The sequence below is a fragment of the Saccoglossus kowalevskii genome, chromosome 16 (genome assembly GCF_978046115.1).
Source record: "Saccoglossus kowalevskii chromosome 16, keSacKowa6.1, whole genome shotgun sequence".
Classification (NCBI taxonomy): domain Eukaryota; kingdom Metazoa; phylum Hemichordata; class Enteropneusta; family Harrimaniidae; genus Saccoglossus; species Saccoglossus kowalevskii.
The window spans coordinates 16,394,430-16,416,216 of NC_140656.1; the positions used below are offsets into that span (position 1 = coordinate 16,394,430).

Here is a 21,787-nt window from a genome sequence, read left to right on the forward strand (position 1 = left end):
AAAATGGAGTTGTATACATCTGTATGCTTGAACTCGTACGCGTATTAATAAGAACGTCACGGTGGTTAATGATTAGAGTTCTGTATTACCGTACCCGTGCCTCGACGTTTAGATTATGAACTCCGACCGCTGTTCTATGTCTGAGTGTTGTACTACTAAATACTTTAACAATTTATGTTGTTCTTATTGTGTAAAATATTTTCTTTCTATAATGTAGCACCTTCATTTAATGGACTTTGACCAATACAAGTGAAATATTGAGAATAATTATCACGGACTTCTGGGAGCCAGAAGGCGGGAAAAAACCTAACCGTATTTTAATTGAGCCTAGGGAGTCTGATAAAGCGCCCATAAGTATGGCGGCCACGTTGGGGACAGATACCTATCCGGAAGGGCGATTGAAATCCCTGATTGAAACCGTGTTCCGCAAGTTAGGCGATGCCGCGAAGAGAAGCCGAAAATTACGGAGCGACATAGACACAGTGGAAGTGGTTCTCCGGTTGCTGAAAGAACGGTACAGCATGAACTTAATTTAAGCGTCCTATCTAATACATTTCGTGGTACTATTTCAAATGCTTCAAGCCGCGTTGCTTTCTGGTGTTTTGTTGTTTTATTTGTGTTGATATTCTCATCGACATTCAATATTTTGTTAAAAAGTTGGGAAAGAATATACTTGAGGTAGGGCACTCAGGTCGTTCAAGTATAAAGTCCAAAATCCAGACAGACAGTAGAGTAACATAAATAGCTTCACGGACAAAAGTTTGGGTTTTCCCCCGATATGATGTCACAATTTACCCACAATCCTTTGCCGGAGAATCAAGTTGCTGGACTACATATGCCATTGGATAAGTTGAATATCGAGAGACTGAAAAGTGATATAATGCATTTGCATTCTTGTGCATTTGTGGAGCTCTATAGTCCTATAATGTTATCTTCAGCCTGGACTCACACTTTAACCAATAATAATAATAAAACACATCTCATATAATCTTTAATTTTGGCCCAAACATCCTGAAGCAGAGTGGCCACAAATCTGAATTTAGTCAGGGCAGGTCTGTAATTCTTATTTTATTTTCTCAGATATTGTTTTAACTGATAATTGTGTTTAAAACGCAGTAGTCGTCGTGCTGCGCATGTACAAGATATATGGGTCTCATATAAACAAAGATGGCGACTTTGACTGTTGCACAGATCAACGAGTACGAACTGAGACGTTTCAAAGCTTTAAATAAGTAATTTTCATGTTATTGGAAGGTATCGAAGGAGTCACCGGCGGTAATCAGTGCAAGTCGCGCCCAGGTCAAACCTCATACTTGTGATTTCCATTTGAAGAGCGCATTGGATTGTGGAAAAATCAATGTTTATCAACACAAATGTGGCACATGCGAAGCGCGACGACTACAGCGCTTCAAATGTACTATAAGTGTATGCTATTTTTCAATTTGTATACATTTACATTTACAGTTGAATAATCATCAATATCAATTTTTTTGACTGAGGTTCTAATCTTAGTCATCTGTGTGTATTTTAAGTACCCAACCTTAAAATTAAGTTTTCAGTTTTACTCTCAAGAATTTTCTTTTTAAATGGAAAATGATTATTACCCATTTTTTTTAATGGATGAAACTTTGGGGGAATCTTGGGGTAGGTCGACTGGGCCTGATTGACACCTAGGATAGTGTATTAAATTTCCATAGAATGCTATTATGGTACAAAAGATGGTCTTGTAGCCAAGTTGTATACTCTCAAACTTTAATATGGTTTTCATGGCAAAATACACTACATGTCAGCACTTGCAATTTGAACATGGGAAAAAAAAGTCAGGAGGAAAGCATTGGCAATTGACACATATTTGTCAATGAAAATATTAATGTTGAAAGAGATACATGCATAAAAAGTGGCAACAATATATCTCAATAATCAATATCTCAACATTATACGATGAAAAACATATATGCAGTGTCTCACAAGGTACTTTTTTGATGTTTAAATGTATTAACAAATTTACAATATTTTTAGTGGGTTTTTGATGAGGAAATGTATAAAATTTCTCATACTTTTGGATAATACTAAAACGATTAATTGTAGACAGATTTTGAAATGAAATGTTATCAGTGTTATATGCACTGAAATCTGTGCACATGTAAAAATACTCATAAGTAGCATTCTACCCGAATAGCGATTGTCATGAGATTTTACTAAAAATAGAAATGAAGTAATCAGAGAACTAGGTACAGTGTGTGAAACCGATCAATACACAAACAAATATCAAATAACTCGTATAGACGATAACGTTCTCTGTATTACCTCACTGTGGTTTTTTTTTGGTGATTTTTTGGTGCATTACAAAACAGTTTATTTTCTGAACAAAACCTTTTTGATTCATTATTTCTATGCCACAACAGTTACAAGTATGTGTGTTTGTTTTTACTTATTTGTTTGTCCGAATCAAAAGTCTTCATGAATATTCAATTACAATACATAATAGTGACATATTGCAAACCTGTTCCCAGAGTCGTATAGTGCTTTGTAACTGCCTCCAGAATTAATCTTTTACAAGTAATATACATCATACAAGACACTATACATGTTATTTGTACGGAGGTAATTTTGAGTGTTTGTATACATAGAATAGAGGTACATATTTTGATGTGCTACAATTTTTAATTGATCTCTGGTAAATAAAATTAATTTTAAAAATACTTTAAATGATAAATCTATAAATTCGAAAATGTAAAAAACTACGTCATCTATTCTGATCACTGACCTACATAAATCCTTTTGTCTAGAAACTTGTAAAAAAAAAAAAAATTTTACTAATGAACTATGTAATCAAAAATGGTGACATGCCTCTATTTAAACTGACGTCAATGCCAAATTTTACCTCGTCTCCAATACTGCCACCAGTACACAAAGTTCAGAGTATACAAATGTTCTCGATTTCATTTAATTGTTTTTCATTCAATTAGGAACTGTTTGTCACTCTTAGAGGAATTCTTGGAAACGCTCGAGACACCAGCCGGTGCCAACAAGAAGAATGACCAGCTGGCAAAGGAGCACAGAGAAGCTGGCAATAAACTTTTCCAGAAAAAAAAGTTCAAAGAAGCTCTGGAATTGTACAGTCAGGTATGGATCATGTGAATACAAATTTTTAGAGAGCATTTTGCTGTCACAACATTTGAACAAACTTTGATTTGATAAAGATTTTTTTAACCTATAGCACCCCCCCCCCCACTCCTTCCCGAACAAGTAGTTTAGTTGCGTATTATACATACGATATATGTCGGTGTCCGTCGTCGTCCGTGTCAATGTTTTACATTTTCAACTTCTTCTTGAAAACTACAAGCCTGAATGGTTTGATACTTGGTGTAAATGTACCTTGGGTAGACCTCTTTTGAATTTGTTCCTTTCATGTTGATATCTTCAATTCTCTAATTTTGATGAATATTTTTGTAATTTTTGGTGAAAAGTGATATTTTTGAATTCTTGTTAAAATATGCATATAAAATCGCAATATATTGCACTATAATTTTGTTGGAAAAAATTGTTGCATTCAAAAGGTTAAAATAGGTAAGTCGCACTGACATTCCAGAAAAATTATCCTCAATAATAAGTATTATTAGTTTTGTCTAACAGGCCTCTCAGGTGTCACCTTTTTTGGTAACCATGGCTACCAACTTTTTCTATTGGCAACTAAAAATTATAACTTGCTGGCTGGCTATCAACTTCTTTATTGGGTGACTGCCATTATTATCTTCAAGCTCTTCATGCTTAGTTTCATATGTGCCCCTCTGTAGTAGGGGCATTTTTTAATCAGGCTCAAGCTTACTAATGTTTATACTTGGGTTTCCAATAACTACAATATTTAGATTGTATGAACTGTTTTATTATGACATTATGTATTGCAGTATTCATAGGTTACATGCTTGCTGAATAATAATGAACTATGAAAATATGCTAATGAAACGAAATTTCATTTTTGTAAGCATGGGGGATCGGTGGAAATTATGTTGCGTATTATGAAATTGTGTTGCTGTTTCCATACTGCATAACTTCCATACAACAGACGCCAAGTTGAGGCCATATTATTATTATAAAACAGTCACCATATGTACATTACGGTGCAGTACCGGTATGTCATAATTTTTGCAGTACTGCACAGGGTATACATAGTAATTCTCAGATGTCGGACATGTTTTAAAAAAACAGTTCATAGAGAGAATGTTGTTGTTTTTTTCGTTTTCACCATCTTGCTCAGTTTTTGGCTTCCCACACTGAATGGTTTGATCAAGAAAAAGTTGAATAATAATAATAATAAAAATAATAATTTCATCATGAGGATACCGCCTGTATGCAGTATGTCCATCAATCTCTGCGTCATGCTGGTTGATACTCCAATTGTCCTGTCTTTGTGTTTATTTTTTGCACTCGTAATACCGTTATCTTATTTTTTTTTAAGTAACACATTTGTGACATAATATGTTTTGTCATTGCATAGAGTATTGTAACAGCCAAACCAGCGTTCGAAGGTGGAGAAGATGCGTTACCGCTCGCCTATGCAAATAGATCAGCTGTGTTTTTTCATTTAAAACTTTATAAGGTAAATCAACGGTAGATAATTAAGGGTTCATGTGTCATAGTGATGATGATTTCCCTAGAAAACAAAATCATCGATTCCCTACGAGTGGTTGATCCATCATCAATGACCCTTAGATGCGAATGACTGTCAAGATCTTGTTGCGAAGGAGAAAGCGACAAGATTTGTTTTTACACCTCAAAAAGTGTCCTGACATTGCATTCATTATTCCAAATATAGGTCAAGATACATAGATCAGGGGAGCAGTAAGAGGGATCGTGGGAGAGACAATGGAACACTGTTTATGGGTGGAAAACAAGTCTTGTGGATTTCTCATTATCACCAAGATCTCAACGGATGGACATTTGCACCGTTGTCTATTTTATGTGTTGCCTTATTTGGTCATGAATAAATAATAAACATTGATCAACTATAATTATTCATTTTAATATCATTGATCAACTACAATTATTCATTTTAATTTTATATCTGTGGTTTAAAAAGTGTATTTTCAAGTCTGCAAAATGAAAACTCTGTATTGTCACCAATAGTAGGCACTATTGGACGATTTCACAATTGGGAAAAGATTACTAGGATTCATTTTTCATGACAGAACATTAAATCAGGATCAGAATTTTGGTTATGATACCAGCCATTGTACCAAACATTTGCTCAACTTGATCTCTTTCTTCAGTAAGTACCTGCAATCAAAATGATTTCTACAAACTCGTATATTTTGGTGATTTCTAGGAATGTAAAAATGATATTGAGCAAGCAATGCAGACTGGCTACCCAGACAATCTAAGATACAAATTGCTGCAGAGAAAGGGACAATGTCATTTGTGCGAAGGTGAACTGGAATTAGCTGCAACAGGCAAGTCATCAATAGGCTAAGGTTTTCCATAATAAAATGACCTGCTGAAATATTTACTGAACATACTGTTAATTGTTATTATCTGTCACCGTAACGCCATAAGTTACAGCGTGCCGTAATTTTGTGGTATTTTACGGGTATTTTCATCCTACCATATAGGGAAATGTGAATTCAAAATATGGAATGATTACGTGCGCAAGCGTCCTTTAATAATAAAAACAAACGTGGCTGTCACCATGGTTTGACCGGACTCCACACAAAGAAGTTCGCTGATTCTGTTCTAAACTTTTTGGATTTCGGCATTCCCATGATACTCCCGCTGTACTGTCTTCGTGCATACTTTGAGGTATCCTCGTAATAACCTTATATTATACACTGATACAAATGTTATTTTTAAAGATGCAATATAATTGGGTAATTCAAATGAATGCTGTGAGAGAAGTCCTTAACTAAAAATAAAGATTGTATATCACTGTAAGAAGCTAAACTAAAATAAACTAAACTATTTGTCATGCCTGATTCTTTTGTATTTATACCTACTGGTATATTTTGTATTACAAATTCTATAACTATAGTAAGATTTTTTTTTATTATATCGGTGTATAATTGTCTATTGCATCATTGTTATATCAGAAAATGAGTGTCATCTAACTTTAGTGATGCATCATATCGTCTCGGAGGACACACTGCTTAGAGAGATGCTGACAGACAAACTTGTATTTGTATTTGTATTTGTACCCAACATTTTTGCCACTTCATTTTGTCTGTACAGCTGAAACTTACTGAGCGTTTGTTTGTGATGAGTCTTCAACTTCTTAAGATCATGACCTTTTGTACCAAACCAAGTTAGACACCTCTTGGCACACCATATATTTTGATATATATTATTTAATATGTTCATTTCATATCTGCATTCAAATTTCAGATAAATCAGCTATTTCTCTTGATAGTTCAGATGTTGAAAAAGAGTTACCATAATACAACTTTAATTTGTATTGCCCGGCCTTATAACGCTATGGGAAATGTGCCCTCACATCAAGGCAATAATTTCCTGTATCATGCCTGGCCTAGCACGCTCTGCTTTCATCAATCAAAACAAAGCTTTTCATTCAAAATTACGATGTGTGTTTGAGGTCTCGGCGTAGTAAAATTGTAATTACCCGTATAAGGTACCAGTATATGGTAAAACATTTATGGACTGTATAGATACAGCTTTTGATGCTCTCGGCCGTACGGCTTACGTTCCGCAAACACTGTAACCAATCCATAAAGAATAATAATGTACATGTATGCAACTAATCAAACAATATATATTTGCCCTTCATCAAAACTTTGAATGAAACATCATTATTATTTGCAGCATTTCAATCCAGTATTGAATTGTGTACTCAGTATGATGTTGACCCACAAAAGAAAGGTAAGAATGTTATGAATTGTTATTCTATAGCTCTGACTGCGCTTAATTCTAGCATTAGTGTTTTGAGAAAAATTATTTTGAGTCAAGGAATATTTTGAATTTTTGTAGCTGAAAATTCAAAGTGACGTCCCTGAAATCAAAAAGAGACAAATTCTCAATTTCGGATGATCTGTAAAATTTTAATAGAAGTGAACATTTCATTTTTGATCTGTAAGATGATGAGTCACAGTATGCGTCTTTCACCGGAGTCTTAAGTAGTCACAATGGTTTTCACTGAAATCCTAGGGAGTCAGAGTAATTTTCACTGGGATTCTACAGACTGTTACTTTTTGCAAAATGCCCTTGATTTGACAAATCAAGAAAATTAATCGCAGTGAAAATAAAACTATGTACAGTTATCAACTCATATTACCAGTAAACAGCGAAAATGGAACTGTTTAAATTTTTAATTAGAAAAATAAAACTATATTAAGGTAAAGATATGTGTTGTTGCATGCATATAATTAAAAATTACTGACTCATGCAGTGGGTTTAATTATTCACTACTTTTTTTATAATCATTTTATAGTCATCTCACCATATCCTGCTAGATGTGGGTCCCATGTGTGACCATGAACTTATTATTTATTCCTTTTATTTATTTTTTATGTAACAATCTTGCTTTTTTTTTTAAACAAAGTTTAATGTATGCTAACCCATTATAAAGTATCTGACTCAATGCATTAGATATGAGCAGATATTGGGAAAGCGCCCTCAAGTGGTGAACCCTGTACCATATATATATATACATATACCATGAATATATTTACTGTACAACTTTGCCATCCATTGCTGAATCTGATCAATCTGTTACTGCCAGAGTTTAGATAACACTCAGATGTAGTTTTGAGGATGGGATGTCTCATATTTTCCCAGTTATTTACATTTGTTGTATATGTTTGCAAGTATGCTATCATATCGAATAGTGTCTTGAAACAAAATTGTCTCAGAATCATAGTTTCAGGAATTTGTTGTCAGGCAGCATGGCATCCCAATGTATTTCTTAGCTACCTGGCATCAATGTAGCTAAGAAATACATTGGGATGCATGCTGTGTATTCTGAAACTATGATTTTGAGAAACTTTTGTGACTATTCGATATGTGCATATTTGCAGTGCATATTGCCAACAACCTGTCAAGTGAGAATTCTGTATTAATGTATTCTTCCGTATTTTTACTTTTTGATCCCAATATGGCGTCATTCTATGCAGGAATTGCCATTGATGATGTCGCAAGTGAATAAAGAACTTTCCACTACCTCCGGAGCATTGAAGCCCCGTCTCTGTTATTTATTTATTTTATGTGATCGCAGAAGTCTATAACACAAAAAATCACACAACGCAGTCACGTCCCGAAATCTGCGTCACATCTGGTGCCGAGACCAGGATCTGGGTTTTCATTAATAGACAGTAAGCAGTTCCCAGCAGTATCCTGGTCTGTATTAACATTTAATGCTATTATCTGCTGTTGAGAAGTGAATGAATAGTTGCTGTGACAACCAAGAGGACCATTCATCGTGTCAAATTAATACAGTTGCTGGTTTTACTGAGCTGCCTATATTTTACCATGCCTGTTTATACTGACTTGTCAAATTGAACAGTGACCAGTGCAGTGTAAACTCAAGATTTATTATTCACCTATATTTGAACAGTTTCCTAGAGACCCTTGATTTTTTTGTTGTTGTTTTTTTTTTTCGGTCATATTCTGAACGTTTGTTTATACATGTCACATGTACACATTGTGTAACTTTCTGCTTGTACATGCATGGCATTAGTCCTTATTCATAGTTAGTGCTATAGTGTGTGTAGTGTTTTGACAGTTTGTCAGTGCAAAATAGTTTTTTTTTTGGAGATCGCATGTAATTGAAATTACCTGGCCTTTGCAGCAGTGTGTTATGTACATGGATATTAGTGTAAGCAGTAGTGTCATAATTTCTTGCTTCTGTATTGCCTATAATGCATATGCTTTTATTTATATCAGTATAGTGCTTGATATTTGCCTAGCTTGACATTTATTCAGTAATACTTATCTTAATTTGATGTACATTAACTAGCGCAAACCTTAGTTTCCTACACTTGATTGCTGTTTACTTTAACTATTGCATATGCCTTTAATGTGTATCCATATTTCTTAAAAGAATATTCTGTATTGTATAGAATTTGCGTATAACTTAGATTTTTGCTCGCAACTTTAGTAACCATACAACCCAACATGCAACATACTCCAAGTAACGAATTAATCACATTTGACCAAGTAGGGTTTGATAACACACCTGTTATGCAGTATACCAATACACCACCAGGCCAACAGGGCCACACACCAGTTACCATAGCGACTGCAGACTTGCCGCCACAGACAAGCTCGGGCTACCATAGCCACATGCATACCCCACCAGTTATACAGCCTGCGTATCCCTTAAATACTCCGACTGGGGTAACCAACCCAATGCAACCATATTATAATTCCACACCTTACCCGCCAATACAAACATCCCCACCAGTATATTATCAACCTCCAGCCCCTCAGCAACAACCAACCCAGCAATACAGACTGACATCATCACACCAAGTACGTGGTGTTCCAGTGTTTAGTGGTCATCCAGAGGCTAAAGTGTTGGTAGAGGACTGGATCCGAGACATGGAATATTTATTTGCAGCAGGGATGATGCCTGACCCACTACAGTTTTCTACCATTGTAAGGCATCTTAGTGGTGAAGCCCGGAAGTTAGTACTTAACCTACCACCCGGTCAGCAGTCTCCCAGCCGTGCTTTTGAGGAGCTCCGAGCAGAGTATGGTGATGGTGGACTGTCCATGGACCCCATGGGTAACTTTTATGAGCGGCAACAGTTAGCGGACGAATCTGCAGGATCTTATGCCATTGCCCTGGAAGATCTACTACGCAAGGTAGAAGAGAAAGTGCATCATGGACAACCATACCCTGACAGAGACTATAAACTCACTCAACAGTTCATGAAAGGGCTACACGACCAGACAGTTTTTTCACGATTAGCACCAATGAAGCCAAGACAAATGTCCTTCACTGAGCTTCGAGCTGAGCTCCGACTTCTGGCCAGAGAAGTGAGACCCACATCAACCAAAACCAAGAAAGGACAAAGTCAACCACATTGGGTGAGAAATAATGAAATTCATGATTCTCCAGTTAAAGTTACATCATCCACACCTGAAGACCAAAATATGACCCAGGTGACTCAACTGCTACAGCAAATTGCATTGAGTCAGGAGCAGCAAGCTGACAGGTTAGCCAAACTGGAGCAGAAAATAAACAAAAGCGATCAACCTTCAATTGGCACTGACACCATCCAGCACAACAAATCCATTACCTATGACAAAACAGCACCGTCCAGAAACAAAACCTTGAAGCAGTTGCCCGAGGACACAACATGTTATCGATGTGGTAACAAAGGTCATGTAGTTCGAGGATGCTGTTCCAAACCGCTCCCAACCTATGTTCCGGCCAACCGATCCTTTCAACCGAAATCTACATCGCCAAAATCATTAAACGAATAGTGCCTGCGAAAGAGGGACATTTCGCAGGTGTTGTTAAAGCTTGTCCCCCTAATCAATCTATGTTAGATTCGTCTCTGAACCAAGCAGGAGTGGAGGTGGTACAACAATTTGTTGGGCCTTTGAACGAGACAGAGGTGGAAGTAAATGGTATCGTTTGTCGTACACTAGTTGACTCCGGTTCACAGGTAACGACCATAACCAAAGCTTTCCTCACTAGTCATCCTCAACTATCCAGTATGAAGCATGAATCTACTAATATTACCATTGAAGGGGCAGCAGGACAAAATGTACCGCATTATGGTGTGATTCGTTTGAACTTGACATTTCTAGGTCGAACATATAAACGGGTCCCTGCATTCGTGGTTCCTACAACTGAGTACCGTGAACAAGTGCCTTTGTTGATTGGAACAAATGTCATCAGGACTAGCCAAAATGACTTGAGAGCCTTTCATGGTCGTTGCTACCACAGTCGTGTCAAACAGTCCTCGGAGGTATGGTACTCAGCATACAAAGACATAGGGAAAGTGGAACTAGGTGGTAAAACGGGATTCATTGGACAAGCCAAATACAGTGGCCGTCGACCCATGACTATACCTCCTGGGGAAGAAGTTCACATCCCTTGCCTGGTTCCCAAAGGACCAGCAAAGTCAATGTATACTACCCTCATCGAAGGCCCACGCACTAGAGTACTGCCTGATGGTTTAGCAATTGGAAAAGTGGTGACTGATGTGGAGGATGGACACACCAATGTAAGGGCATGTAATTATTCCTCAAAACCTTTTGTTATCTGGCCCAAGACTTGTGTAGCAGAGCTGCATGCGATAATCAGTGAAGAAGAGTTCTCTACACGGCAACCTACAATGGCTCTAGGCAGCGAACTTAAAGTATCTTCCAGTCCTCTGTTGCAGTGCCATAGCATGGCTGAAACATCAGAGAACAATCTTCCCCCTGTTGACTTAAGCAGTGCTGCTGTTGATAGTCCTAGTCAGCTAAATGCACTAAAGCAGCTGTTGTTGAAAAATACTGATGTATTTTCAAAACACTCATTAGACTATGGACGAACGACAACCATTCAGCATGAGATACCACTGGTGGACAACCAGCCCTTTCGCTTGCCACCACGTCGCATCCCTCCTGCTCAATATCAGGAAATCAAAAAGCATATTGAAGACATGGAGACTGCAGGAGTGATAAGGCCAAGCAGGAGTCCGTATGCATCACCAATTGTGATTGTTAGGAAAAAAGATGGCACTCCTAGAATATGTATTGATTACAGACAACTCAACCAGCGTTCTATCAGAGATGCTTACCCTCTTCCGCGTATTGATGATGCACTGGAATCACTTGGGAATGCGAAGTTCTTCTCAACACTTGACCTCACCTCAGGGTATTGGCAAGTGGAAATAGCTGAAAAGGATAAACCGAAGACGGCATTCACAACACCCATGGGTCTGTTTGAGGCAAACTGGATGCCTTTTGGCTTATCTAACGCCCCAGCGTCCTTCAGTAGGCTTATGATGGCTTGCCTGGGTGATCAGAACTTTTCCACCGTGTTAATTTACCTGGATGACATCATCATCTTCTCGAGTACATTTGAGGAACACCTAAGCAGATTGCAAATGGTGTTGGACAGATTACGTCAGCACGGATTGAAACTGAAACCTCAGAAGTGTAACCTACTCCGGAGAAAAGTGGGTTACTGTAAAGGGGGTAATTATTCACTGGGTTTTAATTTAGCTTATTTCGCTGACTGGAAAAATGCGCTAAATTAAAACACAGTGAATATGTAATATTTAGCATAGAACACATTATCCAAATAACGAAACCGTGAATTTAAAACCCACTGAATATGCCTGAAATGGTAAATCAGTGAAATTTAAACCCAGTGAAAATTAGTCATTTTACAGTATCTTGGTCATGTAGTGTCAGCAGAGGGCATTAGTACCGATCCGGACAAGTTACGGGCAGTGCGTGACTGGCCACATCCTAAGAATCGAAAGGAACTTCTGAGATATCTTGGATTCACAGGGTACTACAGGTGGTTCATCAACGGGTACAGTAAGATAGCAGCACCATTGTACAGACTCACGTCAGGAGACCCTAGGAGGAAGCGTAAGGGAAAGACTTGTGCAAAAGATCACAAGAAGTTAGTTCCCCCATTCAACTGGTCTAATGAGTGTGAAGATGCATTCCAATGCCTTAAGCATAATCTTTTGTCTGCCCCAATTCTGGGCTACCCTGATTTTTCACAACCATTCATAGTACAGACCGATGCTTCACAGGAAGGTCTGGGTGCTGTTCTTGTACAGAAACAAGATGGAATAGACAGAGTCATTTCTTACTGCAGTCGGGGTCTATCCCCTTCAGAGACAAGATATCCTGCTCACAAGCTAGAATTCTTATGCCTCAAGTGGGCTGTTACTGACAAACTGCGAGACTACTTGTATGGAAACTACTTCACTGTACTTACAGATAATAATCCTCTAGTCTATGTCATGTCTACGGCGAAGCTGGATGCAACAGGCCAGCGCTGGGTCTCACAGCTATCCCTATTCAACTTTGAGATCAAATACAGGCCAGGTAAAAGCAATGCCAATGCTGACGGACTTTCCAGAATGCCACCAGAAGAAGTATCTGACAAACTTCGTGCTGTATGCAGTGTAATGAAGAAAACAAAGAACCGTATTTGTGAGTCTGAGTCAACTGGACATGTAACAAAAGCCGCAGCTGCTTCAGAGACATTACCTGGTATGACTAGTCTAGAACTGAAGTTGTGTCAGGAGGAGGATCCATCAGTTGGCAGAGCAAAGGTTCTTCGAGACTCTACTAGGAAACCCAGCAAGCGACAGCTAAGGGATGAGTCTAAAGAGACTAGGTTATTGCTCCATCAGTGGGACAGATTGACCATAAAAGAAGGTGTTATCTACAGGAAAGTTTGTCCACCTAATCAGGCCGAGATACATCAGTTGATCCTTCCATGCGTGTATAGAAAAATCGCATTTGAGAAATTACATAGCGAGATGGGACACTTAGGTTTTGACAAGACTTTAGATCTGATCCGTAAGAGGTATTACTGGCCTCAGATGTTTCTGCAAGTAAAAGCATGGTGTGAGCAGTGTGAGCGTTGTTGTTTGCGGAAAGCAGCAGTTAAAACATTTCGTGCTCCCCTGGTCAGCATTCGAACCACTGAACCAATGGAACTCATTTGCATAGATTTCCTAACACTTGAGCCATCAAAAGGAGGCATTGAAAACATCTTAGTCGTCACAGATCATTTCACGAGGTATGCACAGGCATACGCAACTGCTAACCAAAAGGCATCCACAGTCGTAAAAGTTCTCTGGAAGAACTTCATGTGTCAGTATGGAATTCCACAACGTATTCATGCAGACCAAGGCAGAAATTTTGAAAGTGCCCTCATCAAAGAACTATGTAAGCTCACCAACATTACTAAAACTCACACTACTCCATACCATCCCCAAGGAAATGGCATGACTGAGAGATTCAACCAAACCCTATTAAACATGCTAGGTACTCTAAACCCATCAGAGAAACAGGACTGGAAAGATCATCTTGAAACTCTCACCCATGCATATAACTGTACACGTCACGAGTCCACCGGTTATGCACCTTACTTTCTCCTATTCGGTCACAATCCACGTCTTCCAGTAGACCTAATCTTCAATACCTCTTCAGACTCTAACGAACATGTTGAGTATTCTGACTATGTGCAAGCACTTCGTGACAGGTTACAGCTGGCATATAGCACGGCCAATGCTCATGCAGATAAAGCCAGGCAGAGACAGAAGAAACACTATGACCATAAGACACAGCCAGATCAACTACTTCCAGGTGACAGAGTACTTGTACAACTAAAAGAAACTGGTAAACACAAAATAGGTGATCGATGGGAAAACACCCCCTATGTTATCGTTAAGAAACAACCTGATCTACCTGTCTATGTCATCAAATCAGAGGGTAATGGCAAAGTACGAACAGTCCACCGCAATTTACTCAAACCTTGCTCATTCCTACCAATCAACACAGACATCAAGCTCCACCAACCTCATGTAACTACTACCGATCCATCCATCACCACTGCAGAGGATGTAAGCATATCAGCCAACAACTCTGATTCAGAAGGAGATGTAGTAGAAGTCAGTGTTAGTCCTGCGCTTGTAGCCTCACCACTAATGGAACACCACAACAATGACACCCTTCTAATACAAGACCTGGTTTCACATAATGCTTCACTTGATAGCCCTATACCATCGCCTTTAAATACACAAACCTCCACACGTATACAGGAATCTTCTAAAACCAATAATACTTTAACGCCAAAACCAGACACATCAACTCCTCAGCAGTATAATTCTTCATCAGATTTGCCTAGAATTGTAGACAGTAATTTTAATGTAAATTGTAATTTTGATGTACCAGAAAGGCCTACCACCTGTCATAGATACCCTCAGAGACAGCGAAATTCCCCAAAAAGATTAGGATCGTATATTATGTCTCTCGTAGCTGGAGTTGTAGGAAATAATACTCCAGAAACTTGTATTAATCCTGTTATTGAAGTTTAAATTTCGAGTACTCTCCTCTGTTCACTCTTCCAATTACTACTGTAATATTTTGAAGTTCCAATGTTAATTTTTGTAGTTGTTGTTAGTTAGATCGTTAAAGCAAACGCTGAGGACACCGTTTTTTTAAACAGGAGGAGTGTGTGACCATGAACTTATTATTTATTCCTTTTATTTATTTTTTATGTAACAATCTTGCTTTTTTTTTTAAACAAAGTTTAATGTATGCTAACCCATTATAAAGTATCTGACTCAATGCATTAGATATGAGCAGATATTGGGAAAGCGCCCTCAAGTGGTGAACCCTGTACAGGCTTCATCCCAATATGGCGTCATTCTATGCAGGTCAGTGTTGTTTTCATATGCAGATTTAATCTGAATATATTTACTGTACAACTTTGCCATCCATTGCTGAATCTGATCAATCTGTTACTGCCAGAGTTTAGATAACACTCAGATGTAGTTTTGAGGATGGGATGTCTCATATTTTCCCAGTTATTTACATTTGTTGATATATGTTTTTATGAGGTTTGTATCCCAATGTATAGCGTACCGTTGTCCTTGACAACCAAAATTGTCATAGATTTATTTAGACATTTTCGGACTTTGTTGTCAGTGATCAGCTGGCCTATTGATGCCAGGTAGCTAAGAAATACATTGGGATGCATGCTGTGTATTCTGAAACTATGATTTTGAGAAACTTTTGTGACTATTCGATATGTGCATATTTGCAGTGCATATTGCCAACAACCTGTCAAGTGAGAATTCTGTATTAATGTATTCTTCCGTATTTTTACTTTTTGATCCCAATATGGCGTCATTCTATGCAGGAATTGCCATTGATGATGTCGCAAGTGAATAAAGAACTTTCCACTACCTCCGGAGCATTGAAGCCCCGTCTCTGTTATTTATTTATTTTATGTGATCGCAGAAGTCTATAACACAAAAAATCACACAACGCAGTCACGTCCCGAAATCTGCGTCACACATGCAACATTTACAATGCATTATAATGCAAGCTATTGTCTAATATTATTGAAGTAGAGTGGGACTGTACAAGTCTAAAATCAACAAAAATCCTGTCAAATACCGGTACCATCTCTGATTTGGGGCATTATAAACCACAAAAACAAGACTTGCGTGAATTCTGGAATTCCAACAATCCAGCGGGATAGCTTAAGTTCGTCTTTACTTGAAGTGTTGATTATTCATTGGTGCAATAAATTCTGCCTGTGTTCTCTTAATTATATATACTAGTTATTTGTCTAAAGGAAGGCTGAGCGAAATTCAAATTTCGGACTACTGAGTAGGTTACTGCAACATATATTGTAATGCATCATGGGAGAGAACTTTCTGTTGTATTTAACAGAAACTCACTAAATACTGGTATCCTCGGGGGCGGAGCTACGTCACAGACGTTCTACGTTGCTAAGACGCGCACCACTGTACCACGTATTTTTATGGGCTTTGTGCGCGCTGCTGTGGAACGCCGGTGGAGCCGGGAAAACTCGAGAAAACAACACAAACTCAACTTTGAAGTAATCCTGAACAACCAAATTCATATATGTTACACACGTAGGGCTAATCTTGTTACACTGTTCAGGGCACTCTCAACAACCATCGCAAAGTACCATTTTCTGTGAGTTTTTGGTCTTTGTTTTCACCGCGAAGGTTGCCAGGCGGTAGAAAATGCCCGGATGGCCGCCCCCGAGGATACCTTCCCATAAATAGCGCCCTCTGGTGATGAATCGCTTCTATGACGTAAATAGGTGACCTGATAGCCGTTCAAGGCGCAGATGTCATTTTGATCTGTAGTCGTCAATCAATAAAGATTTTGTTTTTGAGAGATTTTACGATATTCTAGACGAACGACTACACATCCAAACACAGTTGTCGATTCGAATAACATCTCTTTCATCCATGCATGTTATTTTGATGTCACAGAGGCGCTCCGCTTCTATTCGACTTGAACATATAATTAAAACAATGTTTATTTAAATTGTATTCTAATTGACGCTGCTCAACGACTGACACTTCGGCATCTAAAAATTTACATTAATTGTTCACCGATGATTTTATAATAATTTTATTATATTTTAAAATTATTTATTTATTTAGATATTTTGGAGGAGTTACTTCTACGTTGTAACACTGATGATACAAGGTAAGATTTAATGATATTCAACATGGTGCACATTTGTTCTCAAATTAATTGTTATGTTTTAAACCATTTAGCCCCATCAGCTTAGAGAAACAACATAAGATTAAGGAAGAATAAACCCTTCTCAGGTTTCCAATTTATTGGCAGTGTCGCTTTAATTTATGATAACAGCGCCCTCTATGGTATCCAAAACTAGCAAGGTTTCCCTAAGATTTTAATCAGAGATTCAATCAGGATGCCTTCTAAGAACTTAAACATTCGTGAACATTACACTTCCTAAACACATAGTTGCACGCAATACAAATCAAAATTACCTATCCTTCCAAAATACTCAGATGGGACAAAGTCAAAATTTGAAAAATACTGATCGACAAATTTGGTTGTGGTTTGTGTTTACAAATTATTCTTTGTGATGTTTTGAATTTAATCACGATTCGCTACTGAACTGCATTCATCAGTCAATAATTGTTGGATAACTTCCACTTGAATCGATCGTCCTCTTTTTCACAGCCATTCAACAAAACCTGAAACATCATCGTCAAGCTCCCAAGACGGTGCTAGTAGTGGAGAAGACAAGTTTGTTGAGTCTAAATTATTGTCCAATGCATCTAAAGCGGTTAAACTGACAAATCACGGAGAAAAAGGACGTTATATTCTGGTGAGTCAAGTCTGTGCATATTTGGTGAATTTCATGATTCTTGCACGTCTTTTTTTCGGGAGATTGGATTACCCAGAATTCATCTCAGTATTTAAGGGCTGTGGTCATTACATTGTGTTTGATGGGTCCCATGGAACGTGTACAACATATGTAAAATGCAGTACGTTTACATGAAATTGAAATATCGCTGTAAATGTTAAATGTTTTTTCCAGGCCACTGAAACCATATGTCGTGGTGAAATTATTATTAAAGAAAAGCCGTATGGTTGTGTGTTGTTGCCATCTCATTACAATACACGGTGTTACCACTGCGTACGAAAAACTGTTGCACCTATTCCGTAAGTATGTCTTCAACTATGATTAGAATTAATTATTTAACTCTCCTGGAGTTGATAATTATCCAACAATCTAACATAATGAACACTACCTGTGATATATCATTAGTTATTTACAATCTGCATGTAACAAGTGATTACGTAATTATTCTTGGGAAAGTAAGCAAATAACACCGAATAAACAGCATGGTAAATACTACGTCAAATCAAAGTAAACATGTACTGCATGCGTGACTCAAACCGGTGCTCACGTACGGCACCTAATCGTCTAGCTTCACATCACTACACATCTTCGGTACGCGAGTGCCGGTTCAAGTCATGCATGCAATACGTGTTTATTTTCATTTGACGTAGTATTTACCTTGCCGTTTATTCAGTGTTATTTACTTACTTTACTTTCGATGTCAACAGCAACTATGAGTTTATTCTTTGGAAAGTTTGATATGCACAAATGAACCATAAACATAAAATATGGAGGGCCCAATTTTGTTTTCATACCTACTGGGTATTTTATGGAAAAGAAAGAATAAAAGAAATGCATCGACACCATTTTATCGCAAAATTCAATTTATTTATTTATCTCAACAGTTGCTGTACATGTACTCATGTAAGATACTGCAGTGTAGAATGCCAACAAGAAAGTTGGAAATCGTATCATTATATAGAGTGCCCTCTATGGCCATTTCTGTCTCAGGTAAGGGTTATCCCCCCATTGCAGGCTGTGCATTTAAAAATTGATACATAATGATAGAAGTGAATTTTAGCTTTAAAGTTGCATTCTCAGATTGTAAGTTCTGCAGAATACTTGTCACTGAACCCTGTTGGTTTTATTAAGGGCTTTGGGCTTGTTATTTATTAGAAATCTGAAACAGGATCCTGAAATTGGATTTATAGAAGCTGTTTCAAAAATGAAGTAAAAAAATGGCTTTGAGTGACAATAACAATTAAGTTCACCACGACCTCTAGCCCAGGCTAGCTTCAGTGCTCAAATAAATTAGGATTTGTTACCATAGCAACTGATTTGATCATTTAAATTCTCATGGTCATAATAATCAGTAGATGTGTTCCACACATATGGTAAAAAAAAACAAAATGGGAATACAACTTTAACATCTTGTCAAAGCTGTTTTCATATACATCTTTTCCACAACAGCAATTTTGTGTACATAAATCATTGTGCAGCATATTCCTGGCGAGTCCTATGGATGGCAGTTACTGACTTTTCATGTCATCATGAATACTGTAAAACATGTTGAAAAAGCAACATACTATTTTAGCAAATTGTGGTAAAATGACGTAATAGCGGAATGTTGATTCAGCAAATCTCTGTTTTCACAATACTTCTGTCGCCTCACAGTCACTCTAGAGTGACTGTGGTAGAGTGACTGTGGTCGCCTGCCAAAACAAATACGCAGTTATCACCTCCATAAAAACAAAGAAAAACTGTCAAGTGTAATAAGGAAGCGCTCCAGATTATTACATTTTCTGTGTTTACAAAGTGTGTGTGTGGAGAAAAAGATGTTGTTTGGCCGCCATTTTGAATTTATAATGAAATTACTAGCAACGTTAGCGAATTAGCTCTCTCGCTAAATTCTAAAAAAAAAACTAGTTTTACAGTAAATTGTCAGGTTTAATGATTCAAAACAGCTTATAGCTTATATAATCAATTCGTGGTTTATTTTGATGTCTTGCAGGCTGGAAACTTTTCTCAATTGAGTCTTAGAATACTGCTGAAAGCAGGATGGAGTAATATTCAAAAATACTCAAAAGAAGTTTCCAATCCTGTGTCTAGTTCTCACATTCCTGGCTGTGACACAAGGGGGAATTATAAATCGGACTATAACAGTATTTATAGTCTCATTACTCATTCGGGTAAACAGCCTTGGAAAGATGTATTTTTTTTCACCTTGGTAAGTAGGCTTTCCCAGCATGCAACTTCATGTACTGAAAGTATCATAACCAATGTACTCTGACTCTAATAGTGTAGATTTCTTTATTTTTGCTTGGAATTTATTTTCGCTGTTTTCGCTGAAGGGATGATTCCATGAAAATAAAATCAAGCGAATATACTTTTTTTCCTGTATTTCACATACAACTCATCAAAAAGCAGTGAAAATAAATGCCATGCAAAATGCATTTCCAGGGAAAATTAATTCCAGCTAAAATAAAGTATTTCACAGTATATGGTGTACTGTAAAACACTTTATTTTAGTTAGAATTCGTTTTTACTGAAAAGACTTTTGGGGTTGTTTTGTATGGTGTTTATAATTGTCAGTAATTTTAGACAAGTTAAATGTAAGATTTACGTGAAAAATCTATATTCGCTGGATTTTATTTTCATGAATCATTCCTTCAACGAAAATAGCAAAATTAAATTTTACAGTAAAAGAGTCTGACAAGTGTTGGGGATCTGGACACTACAAACTTGTATAATTGCTATATTTAAATCAACTTTTATGTATTCCAAGAACTTAATATAATGGGTTATGCTTTAAAAATCAAAAATGAAAAGTCATATTTTTAGTGAATCATTTTTCGATTCATTTCTACTCTATATGCTACACCAAAAATTATGAAGCTTATATAATAAACAGGTCAGCTGACTGTATATTTGATTGAAAATGCAATTGGTGCTGCTTTCCACAAGCAAAGTGGGAATGAAACTTTAACATAAGCAGTTTCAATATCATACATTATTAAAAATTTCTCACATGTAGTAAATAAACCCAAATACGAGTATCGTAACAAGCAAAAGATCACATTCTAGGCTTTACGAGTACAGCCATCAGACTGGATTATTGTGGTCTGGGGAAAACTCATTATGTAAACAATATCGTATTACTGTAGAAGTGCATGTAAAACAAACAATTGTACAGAGGATCCTACAAATGCAACTAATTATGACCATGTGCACATATTGCTACTTACTAATAGAGCAAAGAAAAATATTTAACATTTCTAAAGTGAATAATGTTATTGATAAATTATTTATGGGTGGAAAACACAAATCATGTGCACACTTCCCAGATGTGTGAAGCATTATGGGTAATTGTGAGAGTGAACATATACTGAGTGTGTTTTTGTGTAATTTGCAGACGTCGATACTCCTATCAACGCTGGTAACGAAATTAATATCACCCTCTGATGACGTCGATGATTTGTTGGCAGATACTGAAGCAATGAAAATGACTGAAGCAGCGGAGGCTGAAAATAAATCTAATAGATCGCCTTCAGAGGATGAATCTCAAATAAATGGTAGCGCACCGAGCAGACATACTTTGGACGCTACTGATGCTGATCGTGATCGTAATACTTCCCAAGACAATACAACTGTATGCAGCAATGATAGTAACAAATTCCTTGCAGCTGAACAAAAACTGTCTCTCGGTGATGCAGAGAAGGCAGTAGCGAGTGTGTTGCTGCATCACTTGTTGCAGTTGCGATGCAATGTGCACGCTGTGACTGAAGTGGCCACTAAAACTGATTCCTCCACTAGCTTTGTGGCTACTACGCAACAGATAAGAATCGCTGTTGCTGTGTACGGCACCGCATCTATGTTGAACCATAGCTGTACTCCTAATGTTATCGCAGGGTGAGTTTTCTAAATACAGAAGATATT

General features: G+C 37.4%; 1 protein-coding gene across 1 annotated transcript in view; it reads left to right on the top strand.

Annotated features, from left to right (window-relative positions):
- The first annotated feature begins 325 nt into the window (after positions 1-325).
- The window catches only part of LOC100374369 (protein-lysine N-methyltransferase SMYD4-like), a 28,203-nt gene continuing 6,741 nt past the window's right edge, over positions 326-21,787 (top strand). The window contains exons 1-11 of the mRNA XM_085491126.1: positions 326-514; positions 2,970-3,126; positions 4,499-4,600; positions 5,327-5,450; positions 6,811-6,867; positions 17,133-17,178; positions 17,686-17,833; positions 18,047-18,171; positions 18,757-18,862; positions 19,863-20,078; positions 21,264-21,760. Of these exons, the coding sequence (XP_085347252.1) occupies positions 357-514; positions 2,970-3,126; positions 4,499-4,600; positions 5,327-5,450; positions 6,811-6,867; positions 17,133-17,178; positions 17,686-17,833; positions 18,047-18,171; positions 18,757-18,862; positions 19,863-20,078; positions 21,264-21,760 (1,736 nt within the window). The 5' untranslated portion in view covers positions 326-356. The remainder of the gene's footprint in view (positions 515-2,969; positions 3,127-4,498; positions 4,601-5,326; positions 5,451-6,810; positions 6,868-17,132; positions 17,179-17,685; positions 17,834-18,046; positions 18,172-18,756; positions 18,863-19,862; positions 20,079-21,263; positions 21,761-21,787) is intronic.